At 43.8% G+C, this 16,237-nt stretch overlaps 1 protein-coding gene across 2 annotated transcripts; it reads left to right on the forward strand.

Annotated features, from left to right (window-relative positions):
- Nucleotides 1-358: 358 nt before the first annotated feature.
- CEACAM7 (CEA cell adhesion molecule 7) lies at nt 359-15,332 on the forward strand. Of its 2 annotated transcripts, none has more exons than XM_032172792.2 (5): nt 359-527; nt 1,432-1,791; nt 4,586-4,864; nt 11,111-11,238; nt 13,858-15,332. In XM_032172792.2, exons 1-4 carry the CDS (start codon nt 464-466, stop codon nt 11,200-11,202), a joined length of 795 nt encoding a protein of 264 aa, XP_032028683.1. In that variant the 5' UTR covers nt 359-463; the 3' UTR covers nt 11,203-11,238; nt 13,858-15,332. The 2 variants fall into 2 exon arrangements, with proteins under 2 accessions (XP_032028683.1, XP_032028684.1); XM_032172793.2 differs by having other exon boundaries at nt 13,878-15,332.
- The last annotated feature ends 905 nt before the right edge of the window (nt 15,333-16,237 follow it).

Raw genomic sequence — 16,237 nt, forward strand, 5'->3', positions numbered from 1 at the left:
TATCCCCCAGAGCCACCTCTGTCACCTTACTGCTGGGCATCATCCCAGCAGAAACCCAAGGCCCAGCTGGGTTTCTCTGTCACAAGGGAAATAATCCCCCTGGTGTGACAGACCCAAGGTGAGAACACAGCATAGGTCAGCACTGGGAAAGGTTGGTTGTCCTCCCAGGGGACAGGGGTCCGTCAGCCTTGCTTCTCAAAGCTTTGTGTCAGGAACTGAATATAGACAAAAGGGAAAGAGGAAGAGGGACAAAAGAGGCAGGAGTGAGAGGGGAGGGGACAGAGGACTCCTGAGCAGAGACCCCACCCCTGGACCATGTGATCTTGGAAACGGCTCCTGCCCTGGGAGGAGGCTCAGCACAGAGGTAGGAAGGACAGCAGAGCTGACAGTCACAGCAGCCCTGACAAGAGAGTTCCTGGAGCCCAAGCTCTTCTCCACAGAGGACAAGCAGGCAGCAGAGACCATGGGGTCCCTTTCAGCCTGTCCACACAGAGTGTGCATCCCCTGGAAGGGGCTCCTGCTCGCAGGTGAGGGGAGGACTTCCTGGGAGTGGGTGGGAGGAAGGCTAGAGAGACTGGCTGGGGTCTCCTTGGGAGGATGGGGCTCTGAGAGGGGACAAAGGGCTTCTGTTGAAGCTTGAATATGGAACAGGACACCAGAGAGGGACAGGAAACCAGAACAGGAAAACCACATTGAACTGGAATTGGAAAGGGTCAAGAAAATCTCACATGTTCTCTTTTCCTGGTTAATCATCACGAACTGCTACATTTTGAAACATGATAATAATAACTATATCATATGACACTTCAAATAAAAACATAACCAGGGCATAAAACATTGTCCCTAGCCACCAACCTCAGACATTGGAAAATAAACCCCAGGATGTGGAGGGAGGGCCCTGGGAACTCTCATGAACTCATCTTCCAGAGCCTGCAGCCTGTTCCAGGCACTGGGGTGAAATCCAGATCACACAAGTCCCTGCCCTCATGGAGCTCATGCTCTCATGGGGCAGAAGACAGACAGGCAAAGAGATCTAGAATGTGAAGTCAGGTGTTGACAAGAGCTCTAAAGGGAATAGAGCAGGGAAAGGTCAGAAACGGAACACCCGGGGCCTCTAGAAAAGGTGTGAGGGAAGGGGTCTCCCAAGGATGCCCTGATGTGAGCAGGTCCTGCAGTGTGGAGGGAGCCCTGCAGATCCCTGGGGAAGAGGATTCCGAACAGGGAAACGTAAGGTCAGAGGTGCTGAAGAAATAGGGGTCATGCTGCTGACATTGATCCAGTAGGACACACACACACACACACACACACACACACACACACACTAACTTCAAGATGGGGGTGGGTGAAGAGACCTGCTCAGGATCCAGGGCCCCATCTTTCCACCCCAATACATAGGTCCCAATATTGACTGATGCTCTCTCCCCCTCCTAGTCTCACTTTTAACCTTCTGGAACCTGCCAACCAGTGCCCAGACCACTGTTGAAGTCGTGCCATTCAATGTTGCAGAAGGGAAGGAGGTCCTTCTACTAGTCCATAATGCGTCCCAGGATCTTTATGGCTACAACTGGTACAAAGGGGAAAGGGTGCACGCCAACTATCGAATTATAGGATATGTAATAAAAGATGAAGAACATACCCCAGGGCCCGCACACAATGGTCGAGAGACAATATACCCCAATGGATCCCTGCTGATCCAGAACGTCACCCACAGTGATGCAGGAATCTATACCCTGCACGTTATAAACAAAGATCTTGTGAATGAAGAAGTAACCAGTCAATTCTACGTATTCTGTGAGTGATTCCTCCATGACTTCTGGGTGCCGGGGGTCAGTTCTACTTCATACACATGGGATTGTCAGGCCTGGGTTGTGCCCGTGTCCCCATCTACACTTTATCCTGTGTCAGGGTTTGGACATTTAGTGAAGGACACACATGGGGGAGACAAACTTCTACAGATCAGAATCCCTTTCCTGCATCCAGACACTGCAGATACTTGCTGCAGAGGAAGGACAGTCTGATGCGGGGGGACTCGGCAGGGGGAGATCAGTCTCAGCCAAGATTCTGTGCCCTCCCCCTGAAAAAGACCCTGGAGAACTGGGTCAGAGCCTGGCCTGAGGGGTTCCCTGGAATCCTCACAGAGAAGCTCAGCCCTGGAAGCACAAGTCCCAGATCCCTGTCCCAGGGCCCTTGACTCCAGGTGACCCTAAGGAACCTGTGTCAGGGCTGGGTTGTGGCCTCCTGGGCTGAACTGACTGAGAGCAAGGATTTGAGTTCTTTGAGGATCATGGCTCATGGAGCTGGTCACCAGCCTGGTCAACCCCAGGGCCTCATTTGGGCAAGGACAGAGCCTCATCCTCCACCTGAGACTCAGCCTGGAGAGGACAGATGAACAGGATTACTAGGACCTCAGCCCCCCTGGATGAGGAACTTAAGAGAGGTCCTAGCGGAGTCAGTGTCCTCAGGGGGAGAAAGAGAAGAAGAAAGATTCTGCTGTAAGTTCTTTGTACACCAGGGATCAGGTCCAAATAGCCCACTCCTGGGGGCGAACAATCAGAGCTCCTGCTTGTTTAGGCAGCTCTTCCACACAGGGCTCTCGTCCAGGTAATTGCGATTATTTTAAGGTGAATTCACAGACAACAAGCCAAGCCAGAGACCATTTACGCTTTATCTCATTTTGTTAAAGGAAACCGAGGCAGAAGGAAATACAGCCACTGAGGCAGGGTCTCACGGACCGGACAGTCACATCAGAGTCCCCAGGTCTTTGTAGCCACAGAACTTGCTTCCTAGGCATCCAAGCCAGAAGTGGGAGATTCCGGTCTAGGGAGTGAGGAACAAATGGAGAGTTAGTTTTTACTTAGAACTGAATTTCCTGCCTCAACTATAAGAGTCAGTGTTGGGAATGTCCAGGCCTCTCCCTTAGATTCACACTCCTACCCTCACTGGACCTGAAATCCTCTGTTTCCTGATGTGTTGGTGTCACTCCCACAGGAGGATAAAGGAGAGGACTTTGCTTTCTCTCCCCACTCACACCCTGCACAAGCCAGGGCCCAACGTGAGACACACACTCACTCAGTAGTTCTCTCATGAAGGAGGGAGGGAATGAATGAAGGAATGAATGATCCATAATCTCTTCAGAGGCTGGAACTTGATGCAGGATCCTAGGAGGCTCTGGCACCTGTTCCCTGTCCCTCCAAGGGGCTGAGACCCATGTTCCACCCCTCTCATCCCCTGCCCCTAAAGCCACCCCAGTGGGAGACTGAGACAGGAGGGTGTCTTGAGCCCAGGAGTTCAAGACCAGCCTGGGCAACATAGCAAGATCCCTGGATCTTTTAAAAAAAAAAGAAGCCAGCCAGGTGTTGAGTCTCAAGACTGTGTAAATGCTTGGCCATGGGACAGGGACGAGCAACTCCTCTATCTGCTCTCTACACTGACTCACCAGGGGGCCAGAGGCAGGAGAGGTGTGCAGTCCCCAAAGCCCATGGGTTCATTCCACCCATTTTACTACCAACTCCATCCTCGTCTTGCTGTGGGGCTCAGGTCCTGCAGTCATTCCTGGGACCTCCTCCAGGTGCAGCGGGCCAGGTGGGTGCTGTCTGATGGGTTTGCTGTCCATTCCACATACACTTGTGTCCTCATGATGACACCATTGTCATAAGGTGGGGTCCCTTGGAATGGGAACTGCATCAGCCACTGGCATCTCACTTAGACTCTGCCTAGTTTAGATGAATTTGATCAAACTCTTGTTGTGTTTCCGTAGGTCAAGAGAAAAGGAAGAAAGCAGTTCTCATGCCTGTGTTGGGCTTTCCTCCGTTTTGCTGACTCCGCACAGGAGCTGGGGACAGGGAGCTCTTTGTAAATTTCCTAACATAACACACATCTCTCCTCCTAATTTGCCTTCATTGTTCTTGTTATGTCATTGAGAATCCTCAGATTTTCAGCCAGCCCCTGCTTGTCTCACTCACCCTTTCTCTATCTTCTTCTGGACTCTGCTGCACTTTCCTGGCGGTCACTAGCTCTTGTCAGTCACTATCAAACACCCAGGCAGAGCTGCCCCACCTGGAGGCCCTGCAGTCTGAGTACTAAACTCACCTCTAGACTTTTTCCTGGTCTCCTCTGCTATGTCTGCTCAAACACCCATTGTTGTCATCACCCATCTCTGGGATATCCTTGAAAAAAAAAAGGCTCAGAGAAACACCCCTTGGCTGGGTGGTGTAGGAGTGTTCAGCTGGAACTCAGCTCCTGCCCATTCGAGGCGAGGACCCCAAAGGGCCTAGTAGGTAGCCATCAGGAAAGGACCAGGAGAGGCACCAGGGGCTGTGACTCATGGTCCTGGGTCTGTCCATGACCCAACGCTGCTGCACAATTACACTTGAGAAAGTCTGTGCTTCTCTAAGACAAATCAGGCGGCCTCACAGTCTCTGAGCTCTCAGATCATTGTGCACCTGTCTTGTGATACACACACCTTCTGTGGGCTTTTAAGGACTTGAGTGGGCTTAGAGGTGGGAGATGCCAACTCTGATTGAAAGATGCCTTGGGGGAACCAAGGGTGCCACACAGGGCAATCTTCTCTCTCTTACCTGCACAGCGGTGCCACCCAAGCCCTCCATCACCAGCAACAACTTCAGTCCGGTGGAGAACAAGGATATTGTGGCTTTAACCTGTCAACCTGAGACTCAGAACACAACCTACCTGTGGTGGGTAAACAATCAGAGCCCCCTGGTCAGTCCCAGGCTGCTGCTTTCCACTGACAACAGGACCGTCGTTCTACTCAGTGTCACAAAGAATGACATGGGATCCTATGAATGTGAAATACAGAACACAGTGGGTGCCAGCCGCAGTGACCCAGTCACCCTGAATGTCCGCTGTGAGTATCTTTTGTTCCTCTGTGGCCCAGGCTGCCAGCCCAAATCCATGCAGCCAGAGGCCAGGCCTCTTAGTCCCTCTCAGGTCCAAGTACACAGACCCTCACCTCTAGACACCCAGGCTGGCGGTGACTTCCTGCCCCAAGCAAACCTGGGCAAACCCAGCCTTGACCAAGAATGTGAGAGGAGGAGCCGCTCCTGTCCTGGGAGGCTCAGGGTCCACAGCCTGTGATGGGAGAAACAGGTGAATGTCTCAGGCTCTGGCTCAGTGAACGCAATCAGGGTTTGGTTGGGACTTCAGGATTGTGATTTGGGTAAGAGGGACACTGCGGCCCTTCCACAGACCAGGAGCTTCAGCTTCCCTCTGAGGACATCACTTACGGCTTTATTCTCTTTGCTCCAGGTGGCTTGGACACCCCTACCATTTCCACCCCAGACATATCTTATGAGTTAGGAGCAAACCTTAGACTCTTCATCCATGCAGCCTCCAACCCACCCGCACAGTATTTTTGGCTGAGTGATGGAAAGCTTCTGCAACACATGCAAGAGCTCTTTCTCCCCAAAGCACTGCAAAGAACAGTGTGTCCTATACCTGCCATGCCCAAAAATTGGCCACTGGCCACAATAGGCCACAGTCAAGATGATCACAGTCCGTGGTACGTGGATCCCTGGACCGTTGGCATCATATTTTGAGGTGGGGTCTCTCTGGTGTTAAGGAAGAGCTGAAAAAAATTTTCTTTTCCAGCCTGTGACCCATGGACACAAGCAGATCCCCAATTCTCCCCGCTGAACCCTCTCACTCTGTCTCTGCAGACCCTCCTCTCTGTGCTTCAGTAATTTCTCATGGCTGATTATGGATCCAGCCTGGAATGTGCGGAGGAGGCTCCCTCAGCCCCAAAGCCCCATGTAGTGGAAGGAGCTTCACAGAGGTGAAAGCAGGAAGAGTCCTTAAGGGTTCTCTCGGTCATCAATACATCCCTTTTTGTCACCTCTTTGTGTTCTTTTGTCTAATTCATGAGCTACATGGAACAAGGAGGCTTTGAACCATCTCACACTTTTTCCCCAGATGAGAGGAGGAAGCCCCTTGGATGAGGGAGGAGCAGCTCAGACTCTGCTCCCTGCTCTGCTCCCGGCTCACCTCGTCACTGGCCCTGCCCTGACTCCACCTGGGGTGGGACCTGGGTGGGTGGAGAAGGTGCTTGGGCGACCTGTCCTGAATCTGGCTAAACTGAGCTGTTAATCAACGGCAGAGCCTCTCCTGGGTCAGGCTTCAGGGAACTGGGAAGAGAGGGAGCCCTGGGGCAGACTCTTGAACTGTGGCCTGGGGCTCTGAAGTCACCGGCTGTATGACGCTGTGGACACAGCACAGAGCACAGCTAGGGATGAACATTTGGAGAAATAGGGAGATTCAGCCACCGGGGCTCTGCAAGGGAGGGAAGGGGCAGGGCCACAAAGTGTGTATTTATAGCGAGGGTAAGAGTACCAGCCACTATATATTCATAAAGGTTAAGCACTCCTAACCTGAAATTTACCATATTAGCCATTTTACATGTACGGTTTAGGGCTGGGCACTGTGGCTGATGCCTGTAATTCCAGTACTTCGAGAGGTTGAAGTGGGTGGCTCGCTTGAGCTCAGGAGTTCAACACCAGGCTGCACAACATGGTGAAACCCTGTCTTCACAAAAAATTAGTGAAACATGGTGGCACATGGCCTATAGTTCCAACTACTTGGTGGGCTGAGGCGGGAGGACCACTTCAGCCCAGAATGTCGAGGCTCTAGTGAGCCTTGATTGCGCCGCTGAATTCCAGCCTCGGTGACAGAGTGAGACCCTGTCTCCAAAAAAAGTGTGGTTTAGTGATATCAATTATATTTATACTGTTGTGCAACCATCACCGCTATCCATTTCCAGAACTTTTTCAACTTACCATGCTAAACCTCTGCACTCAATAAACAGTAACTCTCCACTCCTTCTAACCCTAGTCCCTGGTAGCCATCATTCTACTTTCTGTCCATCTGTAATTGACTATTTTATTAATAAGTACCTCACATCAATAGACTCATACAAAATTTGTCCTTTTGTGTCTGGCCACATTTTGCTTAACATAATGTCTTTAAGGTACATTCACGTTCTAGTATGTATCAGAATTTGAGTCTCATGACTGTGTAAATGCTCAGCATTTTATTTTATTTTATTACCTGTTAAGATTGAATGAGTTTCCATTGCGTGGATATATTTCATTTTGCCTCTTGACTTATCGTTCGGTGGACTTTTGAGCTGTTTCCACATTTTGGCTATTGTGAGTAGTGCTACTATCAACATGGGTGTATAAATATCTTTTCAAATCCCTACTTTCCACTATTTTGGGCATATGACCAGAAGAGGAATTGCTGCATCAAATGGTAATGCTTTGCTTAATTTTTTTGAGAAACGGCTGTACCATTTTCCACTGTGGCTGCACCATTTCACACTCCCACCAGCAATGTGCAAGAGTTTCAATTTTCCCACCTCCTCAAAATACATGTTTTGTGTTTTCTTTTCTTTCTTTCTTTTTTTTTTTTTTTTAAATCAAAGCCATCCCAACGTGTATGTGGTGGTGTATCACTGTGGTTCTGATTTGCATATCTCTAAGTATTAGTGATGTTGAGCGTCTCTGCATGTGCTTATTGGCCATTTGTATATCTTCCTTGGAGAAATCTCTATTTTAGTCCTTTGCCCATTTTTAAATTGGGTTTTTGGGTTTTTGTTGTTGAGTTATATTAGTTCTTTATATATTCTGAGAATTAATCCCTTATCAGATATATGATTTGCAAATATTTTCTCCCATTCCATGGGTTGCCTTTTCACTTTCTTGATAATGCCTTTGATATAGAAAAGATCTTACTTTTTATAAGTCAAATTTGTCCATTTTTTTGTTGCCTGTGCTTTGGGTGTCATAGCCAAGAAATCACTGTGAAATCCAATGTCACAAAGCTTTCCCCCTATGTTTTCTTCTAAGAGTTTTATAGGTTTATCTCTTACATTTAGGTCTTTGATCCATTTCGGGTTAATTTTTATATGGTGTTAAGTAAAGATTCAACTCATTCTTGTTCATGGATATCCAGCTGTCCCAATATCATTTGTTGAAAAGACCATCCTTTCCCTATCGAATGGTCTTGGTACCCTTGTCAAAAATAATTTGACCATAAACGCGAGCATTTGTTTCTGGGCTCTCCATTCTATTCCATTGGTTTCTATGTATTCCTTTATGCCAGTACCACACTGTGTTGATTACTGTGGCTTTGTAGTAAATGCTGAAATCAGGAAATGTGAGTCCTCCAACTTCATTCTTTCATATTGTTTGGGTATTTAGAGTCCTGAGACTCCATATGAATTTTAGGATTTTTCTATTTCTGCAAAATATGCCACTGGGATTCTGGTAGGGATTGCATTAATATTGTCATCTTAATGATATTAGGTCTTCCAATCTATGAAAATGGAATTTCTTTCCATTTATTGATATATTCTTTAGTTTCTTTTGGCAGCGTTTTTAATTTTCAGCTTACAATTTTTTCACCACCTTGGTTAAGTTTATTCCTAAGAACTTTATTCTTTTTGATGATAATGTGAATCAATTTTTTTTCTAATTTCTTTTCAGATTGTTCATTGTAAGTGCATAGGAATACAACTGTTTTTTGGCTGGATGTGATGGCTTACACCTGTAATCCCAGCACTTTGGGAGGCTGAGGTGATCAGATCATTTGGGGTCACAAGTTTGAGACCAGCCTGACCAACATGGTGAAACCCTGTCTCTACTAAAAATACAAAAAAAAAAAAAAAAATTAGCCAGGTGTGGTGGCACATGCCTGTAATTTCAACTACTTGGGAGGCTGAGGCAGGAGAATTATTTGAACTGGGGAGGCAGAGGTTGCAGTGAGCCAAGATCGTGCCACTGCACTTCAGCTTGGGCAGTAAAATGAGACTCTGTCTCAAAAAAAAAAAAAAGAGAGAGAGAGAGAAAGAGAGAGACAGAGAAAAAAGAAAAAAGAAATACAGCTGATTTCAACTGATTTTTGCAAGTTGATTTAGTATCCTGCAGTTATACTGAATCTGTTTATTAGTTCTAAAATTTTGTTTTAATCTCTAGGGTTTTCTACACTTAAGTTCCTGTCATCTGCAAACAAAGTTAATTTTACTTCTTTCTGATTTGGATGTTATTTTCTTTCTTCTTGCCTACTTTCTCTTACTGGAACTTCCAATACTACATAGAATAGAAGGGGCAAAACTAGGCATTCTTGTCTCGTTTTTATTTTAGAGGGAAAGCTTTCAGTCTTTCTCCCTGGAGTATGATGTTAGCGTTGGGCTTTTCAGATATTGCCTTTATTATATTTGAGGTAGTTTCCTTCTATTTATAATCTGAGTGTGCTTATTATGATAGAATGTTGAATTTTGTCAAATGCCTTCATTGGTTCAGTCTCCCTAGTAGTTATTAGTCTATTGAGATCTTCTGTTTCTTCATGGTTCCATTTGGAAGGTTTTATGTTTCTAGGAATTTATTTCATCCAGGTTCTCTAACTTGTTGGCATATAATTATTCATAATACTCATAACACTTTCTATTTCTGTAAAATTGGTAGTAATCACTTTCATTTCTGATTTGAGTAATTTCTATCTTCTCATTTTTTTCCTTAGTCGATCTAATTAAAGGTTGTGAATTTCGTTGAACTTTTTTGAAGAACCACCTTTTGGTTTCATTGCTTTTCTCTATTGTTTTTCTAGTCCACTTTAATCCTTATTATTTCCTTCATTAGCTAACTTTGGGTTTCATTTGTTTTTCTCCTATATCCTTAAGTTGTAAAGTCAGGTTGTTGATTTGAGATCTTTCTTCTTTTTAAATGTATGTATTTATAGTTATACATTTCTTGCACAAGATTCTTAACTTCTCTGAGCCTTAGATTCCACAATTGAAAATTGCAATAAGAATGCCTGCTTCACAGTATTGTTTTGAAGATTTAATGTAATAATCAATGAAACATTCAGCAAAATGCCACATGCAGAGGAACTGTTTCATAAATGTTAGCTGCTGTTAAGGCTACCATTATTATTAGCCTTGAAGTCAGGTAGTCTTAGAGTCAAATCCTAGATCCACCTGTCACTAGCTGTATGACATTGGGTAAGTTTTTCACCACTCTAAACCACCTCTATTTTCTACCTGACAGTATTATTTTACAGCTCAAATGAGATACATTAAATAATTTAACACAGGGCCTGACACATAGGAAGCACCCCTCAACAGTAGCTAATATTAGTGATTATTAATCATCAGTCTGAGTTGACTGATGACTGATGAGAAGTTAAGCCCAAATTATTGCAACAGAAATAAAGAAGAAACAGATGCAGAAGGTATTATATATACATGTGCATATTTATATTCACATATATACACACGTATATATGTGCATGGGAGAAAGAGGCATTACACAAAAAATCCACTGGGACACGGTTACTGATTAATATGGGAGAGGGAAAAGAACAGAGTTAAATACGAAGTCTCAAGCCTAGTATGTTAGTTTTCATTCAGTGAGATGCAGCCAAGATGGGATTAGACATGCAATATAATTTTGAGGGAAGAACACCTGTGAGGGAAAGTGGGGTGGGAGGGGGAGGAGCCTGGGAGAGCCCTCAGATCACGATGCAGATGTCATGCCTGTGGAGGAGAAAGAGAAAAAAAAGAAAGTTTCAGATTGCAGTGCAGTTCGAAGAGAGTTTCTGCAAGACTGTTGGGAATTCCTCAAGCCCATCACCTTTCAGAGCAAAACAGAGTCTTGCAGAACTTGACTTGCTTTCACACACCTTCTGGGAGCCCGTGGGAAGCGAGGTCTCTCTACAAAGGAGGTGGTGAATTCAGAATGCACTAACTGCCACAACTGAGACACTAAGAAAAAAAATGCAACCATGAAAAAGTGGCAAGTTTTAATGACATACAAGATTAGCAATCGGTCTTTCTCAAATTTCAAAGCCTTCAAAAATATCTGAGTGTAAGAAGGTCAGGATGGAATTGACAGAAGACTGCCCATCACCCTGGAAACCTGGTGAGATGAAAAACCTGCAAGAATTTAGTTGGCTAATCATCTCCCAGCAACCTTCCCACAAAAATAATGTATTCCTTGAAGGAACAAATAGAAACGACTTCATGCTGAGAGTTGGTTCCTGGGCGACCCCCCTGTAAAATAAGATCACCTTCATTCCTTCTCTTTTCTTTCCATGACAGCTGAGTCAGTACAAGCAAGTTCTCCTGACCTCTCAGCTGGGACCGCTGTCAGCATCATAATTGGAGTACTGGCTGGGATGGCTCTGATATAGCAGCCCTGGTGTAGTTTCTGCATTTCAGGAAGAGTGGCAGGTATTGTGACCTTTCCTCTTATCCTGTTTCCTGCACGGCTGACTGCCATGCTTGGAAGAGGGAAAAGATTTCTTCACCTGTATCTGGGACTAGATCTCCTCCTCCTCCCGCTAAACTCCTGCTTCTCAGCACTAATTCCTGCAGGTCTCTTCTTCGCTGGTCTTCATGCTCCCTGTACACCACTGTCTCTCAGACATGACTACTCCCAGCCTCTGCTCATTTGTTTCCCCAATTCAATACATTGTGAAAGCTTCTTCATCCTTTTTAAAACATTTTTCACTTGTGCTGTTCTCTCCATTCCCGTGAACCTCAACAACTGCTTGAAGTCCTGCTTGACTTCTTGCCTCTAGTGTTTGAATGCTTACTAGCATATGACTGCTTCATTACCTTCCTAAAATCACCTACTCAAGAACCTGCAGGGTTCTTATCTAGCCTATTAGATAAGTTCACATTTCTTCTCTTCACGAATCCTTTTTACTTCCTTTACCACTACTCCTGAGTATAATTTCTCCATCCTAACTAGATCTGTCTTCCTATACATCCCTGCCCCTCCACCCCATATACACATAGAATTCTTAGTTCCAATGTTATGCCTAAAAACAAGGTAACCTTCCTCCACCACCTACACCGTGGAGTTACCCACACCCTTCATCACAAGCAACCTCTGACCTTGTGGAGGACAAAGATGGTAGCATTAGTATGTGAACCTGAGACTCAGGACACAACCTAAGCATGGCTGAGAATCTTTTCCTGATAACCAATTCATGTGTTCATGAAAGATAGACAAATGAAGAAGGCAAGGTCCCTACTCCAGGGAACATAAAGCCTAAGACAGATGATAAGACAAAGGGCCAGGTGCATTGGCTCACAACTGTCATCCCAGTGCTTTGGGAGGCTGAGGTGGGAGGATCCTCTGAGCCCAGGAGTTCAAGGTTGCAGTGAGCTATGATTGTGCCTCTGCACTCCAACCTGGGCAACAGAGCAAGACCCTGTCTCCAAAAAATAAGACATGAAAAATAATTGTAATACCAAAATAGAAAAAGATAAATTCCACAAGAAGAAAGAGAAATCTAATGGGAAATATGGCTACACACTGAAATCACTGGGAAATTTTTAAAAGAACAACTGATTCCCAGGCTCCACTCATACATTTTGATTTAATGGTCTAAAGTGGGACCAAGGCGTTATTATTTAAGCCTTCCCACATGCTACTAATGTGCAAGCAGGATGCAGAACCTCTGCTCTGATAAGTAGGACTTGGGCTTAAATCAATGGTTTGTAGCTAGGGGTATGTATCAAAAGTACCTGGGGAACTTTTTCAGCATACATAAGCTTATACATTGTTGGCCATATTTGTTAATGGGCTGTGCCCCGAACTCAGTAATCCAGTTGAGAAACAGAAGTGAAATGGAAATTCACCTTATTTGATATATTAAATTATATGGAAAACACTGACAAATGACAAGTGATGTCAAACCTTCTCTAAGTTATATTTGCGGGTATGTTATTGATGTGAATGTTTCAAAAATTATATGAGATTTCTAGAAATCTAATATTTTATCAGTCACAGTGTTACATGCCACAGAAATAACCAAATTTGTTTGTGAGTGGTGTCATTATTATCAAATCTACCAAATCTGAAGTCTTATCAGATTTTTAACCATTGCCATCTTAAGTCTTTGTCATTCACAGACAGTTGTTTTGATTCTTCTCTAAAAGCATTTGGAAATGATTACAGTCTAAAACTGTTTCTTTTCCAAGGAGATTTATGACTAAGACTCTGACAAGTTGTCTTGAATACAAGTTTCTGATAACTTTAGAATCACACCATTGGGCTAAGAATTTCCAAAACTTTAATGAAGAGATATCTTCATGAAACTGCCAACCAAGATCAAGCAGAACAAAAAATTAATTTCATGGGACTAAATGAGCTAATGAGGACAATGTTTTTATGAATTTTTAGTTGAAGTTTTGATGATTCTTTAAATGTTTTGTTTTCCAAATTTGAAGGAACATTTTTCTTTTAAGCTGTCTATAGCTTACAGAAACTTGGTAAAATACAACTTGTGAATAAAAATTGAAACATTAATTTTTCTCCCTACATTTTCCATCCAGAATCAGGCAACTATTCATGGGTGTTCACATTGTTATGGCAATAGTTATTTGCATAAGTTCAATAAGAATCTGTTCTGTTTATAGCAGGATACCTTTAAAAATACTGGTTATATTACCAAGGCTTTGGCTGGGATGTCATATTTGGAAATATACATAGAATGAACCTGGAGGTACTGAGGTACTGCAGGCAAAGTCTGAAGTCAGCTTTGGTTTGGCTTCCTAGTGCTGAGAGGTTTCTAAAAGTTTATTCTGAGATTCCTTATCAAATCTTCCAGCAAAGCAAACCTGAAAAGATGCTACGTGGTCAATCGCTATTCTTGCTGTACTTCTTATATAAAGAATCAGGCCAAGTTTGATGAGACTCTACCTATTTTGTAAACAGATTAGTCTTACTCTGATTAACTTTGGTAGAAACAGGGAGAGATAGAGAAAAATCATGTTCAGAAGAAAAACTATAATACAACTGTTATCAAATTGTAGCCCTGTATTTTGTTTTCAAGTTTTTATTATCCACCTGTAGACTGGACTGGACCCTGAATTCTTCTAGCTCCTTCAATCCCATTTTCTTCTGTGGAATCACTAAGTATAAGACCTGCTCTCTTCCTGAAGACCTATAAACTGGAGGTGGACAACTCGATGTAAATTTCAAGGAAAAACCCCCATGCCTGAGATGTAGGCCACTCAGAGCTCACCAAAATGTTCAACACCATAACTAGAGACACTCAAATTGCCAACCAGGACAAGAAGTTGATGACTTCATGCTGTGGACAGTTTTTCCCAAGATGTCAGAACAAAACTTCTCATCGTGATGAGGCTTTTATCCCACTCCATTTTTCCTTGCTCATGCCTGCCTCTTTAATTTGGTAAGATAATGCTGTAACTAGAATTTCACAATCAGCGCCTTGTGCAGGTAATTTAAGAGAGTGTTGGATGTGTCATGTCATCATGTCAAACCCAAATCTTTACATGACCTAAGGGATCCTTTATTCCACCCAGTGGCTAACTTTAACAACATCCCTAATACAACTGTTTATTCAAATGCATGTTGATCCCTTTTAGAGTTAGACCTCTAGACTCACCTGTTCTCACTCCCTGTTTTAATTTAACCCAGCCATGGGATGCTAGATAACAGAATTGCTCCCTACTAGCTGAACAGGGAGGAGTTTGTGCAGTTGCTGACACTTCTTGTTGCACATGGATAAATACAGCGGGTACTATAGAGACTCAGTTGCAAAAATTAACAAATATGCTGCTTGGTTAAAATGGGTAGGCTCCTCGTGTGGCTCATTCTTTAATTTACTCTATTTTATTTGGTTTGGTTCATGGGGTCTCTGCCTATGGATCATACTCCAAACTCTTGGTGTTATCCTCCTGATTGTCATAATATTAGTTACCCTGGTGTGCTGTATTCTCTAAAACCTTTAAATGTTTGCATGCAGCCATTCATCAAATGTCAAATAGTCTCTCTTTGGCTGGAATGATAAAAACTCAAATAAATGTATGATTAGGAGGACATCATAACCTATGAATGATGGAAGTCCAAAATGATGGTAACTGACAGTAGTGTTAATGCCTTATGTTTAGTCAAACTCTCGTTTAGGTGACAGCCTGGTGACTCCAGAATGGAGCCAGTCATGCTAAATGCCACATACTCACACTGAAACATTGAGGAAGCAGGTAGATCCCAGAACGGACAGATTTTTCCTAAAAACAGGAGAGTCCAGGCTGTCTGAGTCAGCATAGTAAGAAAGTCCTTTCTGCTTTAACTCTTAGAAAAAAGTAATATGAAGTACTCTGAAATTAACCAATCGGTTTATTTAAATCAATTTATTTATATTCTTCTGTTCCTGGATTCCCATTTTACAAAACCCACTGTTCTACTGTTGTATTGCCCAGTAGGAGCTATCACTATATTTTGCAGAATGGAAACTGCCCTGATTCATGAATCACAAATAAAAGCCAATTGGATCTATAACTGAATTTGTTGTAATTTTGTCTTTTGATGCATGTTTACAGCCAGCGATGGCCAGTGGAGTCTCTCCGGCTGCATCATTCTCACCCTGACCCTTTCGCCTCCCTCTTTCACTTACAAGGACCCTTCTGAGTACACTGAGCCCACCCAGATTATGCAGAATAACCTCGCATCTCAAGACACTTAACTTCATCTCACCTGCAAAAGTCTTTTTTTTTTTTTTTTTTTTTTTGCCAAATAAAGTAGCATGCACAGGTTCCAGGGATTAGGATGTGGACATTTTTAGGAGGCCTTTATTCTGCCTAATACAGGTAACTTTTGTAAACTTTACCCACAACAAAAATTGCTTTGCCTTCCTTCTGTGCCTCACTTTTCTGTCTGAATCACAAAGAGCACAAACTTCGAGGTGAAACACACTAGCTCTGCTATGAACTGGCTGGATGACTCTGGACCACTCACTTCACCCGCTTCAGCCTCTTCTCATCTGCAGCACAAGGGTCACTCTTACTGCATCAGAAAATGACAGTTTGAATGGGTACGTTAATATGTGGAAGGCATTAGACATAGAGCCTGGTACCTGATGAGCCCTTAGCAAACCTTTCTTTCAGTCTTTTCCTTTTGCCATCTCACATTCTCTCACCTTCACCCATCTTCTCCTTCATCTCCTTTCTCTTCAGTAACTTACTCAGTTTAACCTACTATTTAGCAAAGAAGCCACACGATCCGTTCTCTCATGACTCTGCTGGAATGTTTTGGTCCTGCAGTCTGCTCTCCACTCAAGGCAGTGGATATTATTTTTATTTTTACGCAGAAGTCTGTTTAAAACAGGAAGTCCTTTTTTTTTTTTTTTTTTTTTTCGAGACAGAGTCTTGCTCTGTCGCCCAGGCTGGAGTGCAGTGGCACAATCT

This window comes from Hylobates moloch, unplaced genomic scaffold, assembly GCF_009828535.3.
Source record: "Hylobates moloch isolate HMO894 unplaced genomic scaffold, HMol_V3 SCAFFOLD_13, whole genome shotgun sequence".
In the NCBI taxonomy this organism is placed as follows: Eukaryota; Metazoa; Chordata; class Mammalia; order Primates; family Hylobatidae; genus Hylobates; species Hylobates moloch.